At 40.7% G+C, this 2,509-nt stretch overlaps 1 protein-coding gene across 1 annotated transcript in view; it reads right to left on the bottom strand.

Moving 5' to 3' along the window:
• Positions 1-1,227: 1,227 nt before the first annotated feature.
• LOC125028293 (DNA-(apurinic or apyrimidinic site) endonuclease 2-like) overlaps positions 1,228-2,509 on the bottom strand; it is an 18,527-nt gene continuing 17,245 nt past the window's right edge. Inside the window, exon 6 of the mRNA XM_047617738.1 lies at positions 1,228-2,509. This exon is cut by the window's right edge and continues 477 nt beyond it. Coding sequence (XP_047473694.1) covers positions 1,772-2,509 — 738 coding nt within the window. The 3' untranslated portion in view covers positions 1,228-1,771.

Raw genomic sequence — 2,509 nt, forward strand, 5'->3', positions numbered from 1 at the left:
CCTCATTGCCTCTAATAATGGTATGGTTAATGGTTATTCATTGTTGGCCATGATAAGCCTGGAGTATGTTGGGGAGAGAAACGGTCCACCCCTCAGGGTCGCTTGAGGGGTAAGGGCTAGACAACTAAAGCAGGGGAATACCATGCCCATGGCTCCCTCAGGCCGTTCAGGACTGGCACAAAGTCAGCCTTTCATCCTTTCAGCACGGCTCTCACACCTTAGGAAGTGGATAGTAGAAGGGGTTGGCGAAGGGACTGAAAGGAAAAAGTAGGAGGGGGAAAAAAAGACCATGCAAAATTTGTTGAGTCGAGGGCTGAGTCCCAAGGTTGGGGAGTTCCCCAGCATTGGGTCCCAGTCTCCGCCTCCTAAGCCCCCCCACGACAACAACGGGCAAGGGATTGGGGGGGAATCTAAGAGTTGCTACTTCAGACTCAAACTTGTAGGGGTCCACCACAGTTGGCAATGTGCGAGATTGTGCTGAGCAGTTTGATCGGTTATGACCACGTTGGGCACACAGAGGGCTGTGACACGTGTTTGGCAAGATGTCCTAAACACCAACAATTTTGACACTGAAAGGGAGGAGGGTGATATGGTTGGAGTAGCACTATACTGATATCACATCATAGTCATTGAAGCTGGCAAGTAATTCTTCTCCACAATCTTACCAATTTTTGTTATATATAGGAGAATTTGCCCCAAACAGGGGTATAAAATCTTCATTATTGGCCATGGTAAGCCTGAAGTATGTTGGGGAGAAAAAGTCCACCCCTCTGGGTCCCTTTGAGGAGTTAAGGACAGACAACTAAACAGAGGAATACCGTGTCCATGGCTCCCCCAGGCCATTCAGGACAGCCTTTCATCCTTTCAACATGGCTCTCACACCTTAGGGATTGGATAGTGAAAGGGGTTGGAGAAGGGATGGAAATGAAAAAGGGGGATCTCTCCTGCCTTGGAAACGGAGAGATCCCCAGCACTGGGCCCCAGTCTCTGTCTCAGGGCAAGGGACTGGGGGTTTGTAAATATGTAAATAACAATTACTGAATATTTTTTTTTTTTCTCATCCACTTGGCTCAAAAATATGCCTTTGAAAAAGTTGATGTCAGGGGCTGCATACGTGTCAGAGGGTTGGAGCAGGGATCACTAGTGTATTTGTCTGGTCAAAAAAGGGTGAGGTCAGAGAAGGACTAGTGTTTGCCAACTAACAGCATAATTACACCAAACTACAAGTGAGTACTGTCACTCTGCCTTTATTAGTTTTCTTACAAACACAGAATATTTATATGCATTACTAAATGTCCATCTTACATTTTTTTTTAAATCCTTATGTATCAAATTTACTTTTTAAGGTTAGGTGTACATTTCACACTACATACAGCTATATTTTCTTTTGCAAAACATCCCATTCAACACTGTTACAATAAAAATCAAAGTAAATAGGGACTCTCCAAACAAATTAAGAAATGACTCATACAAAGTTTCTATATTTCTTAAAATTAATTCTTTAAAATGCTTTTTGCATATGAAGCTTTCAAAATTGCTCAAACATTCAGGACCATAAAACTGTAAGCAATTTTGAGTAAAACATATTCCTGTTGACAAATTAATACATTTATCATAAAATATTTTGAAGAATGAAACATAAGTTCCCAGACTTTGAATTATGAACAGTGAGAAACAATGAGAAAGGAGATTCCACAATGATTTTTTTTTTTTTTTACTTTCTAAAATATGAAAACTAAAGTGCTTGTTATATAAAAATAATGCAGATATCCTACTTCCCAACCCATTTGAAAAAATTACACTGAGCCTCTGGGTCTCCTTCTTTTCCTGCTCCTCTTGCACAAGCATAAAACTGACGATTCATATTTGGTCCCTTCTTTCTAACAGTTCTTAAAACAGCTGGCTCATTATGCCCTGGACAAAGAGGAGGGGGCTTTGGGCCTTTCATCAAGAAATTCCAACCTGTGTTTTTCACCTGAGTGGGAGGTTTCTGTGATCCACTAACTGGGTTTCCATTACTTTCTTGTGACAAAGGTAATTCGTGAGATGAGATGTTCTGGGAATCATCAGTTTTTATTTCCTTATCGATATGACCTGCAAAATTCACATCAGTATGATTTTGACCTATTGAATTTTCATTTTTATCATTTTCTCTATCAACTGAGGAACTCTGTTTAACAGTAAAGAACGAGCTTAGCTTCTTTTGTTTTTCTGTGCATGCCATCTTACTGGCTGATTTCTTAAAAACTTCAGCTTTTCTTTTGATCCCATTCTGAGGCCAAGTTTTATTTGTACTTTCAGTTTTTTGCAAAGTGAAGTTCTGGTTAGCCTTTGTACTGGAAGATTTAGGCTGAAAGTATGATGACAATTTCTGCTGCTGGCCCTGAAATTCTGGATAGAATTTAGTGCATGATGAAGGTAGTTTAGCAGCTGAAGTTATTTCCCCATTTATTACAATGGCAACAGGGCAGTGATCACTCCCCAAAACTTCCTGCAGGACCTGCCCATC

The sequence above is a fragment of the Penaeus chinensis genome, chromosome 8, assembly GCF_019202785.1.
Source record: "Penaeus chinensis breed Huanghai No. 1 chromosome 8, ASM1920278v2, whole genome shotgun sequence".
NCBI classification, from domain to species: domain Eukaryota; kingdom Metazoa; phylum Arthropoda; class Malacostraca; order Decapoda; family Penaeidae; genus Penaeus; species Penaeus chinensis.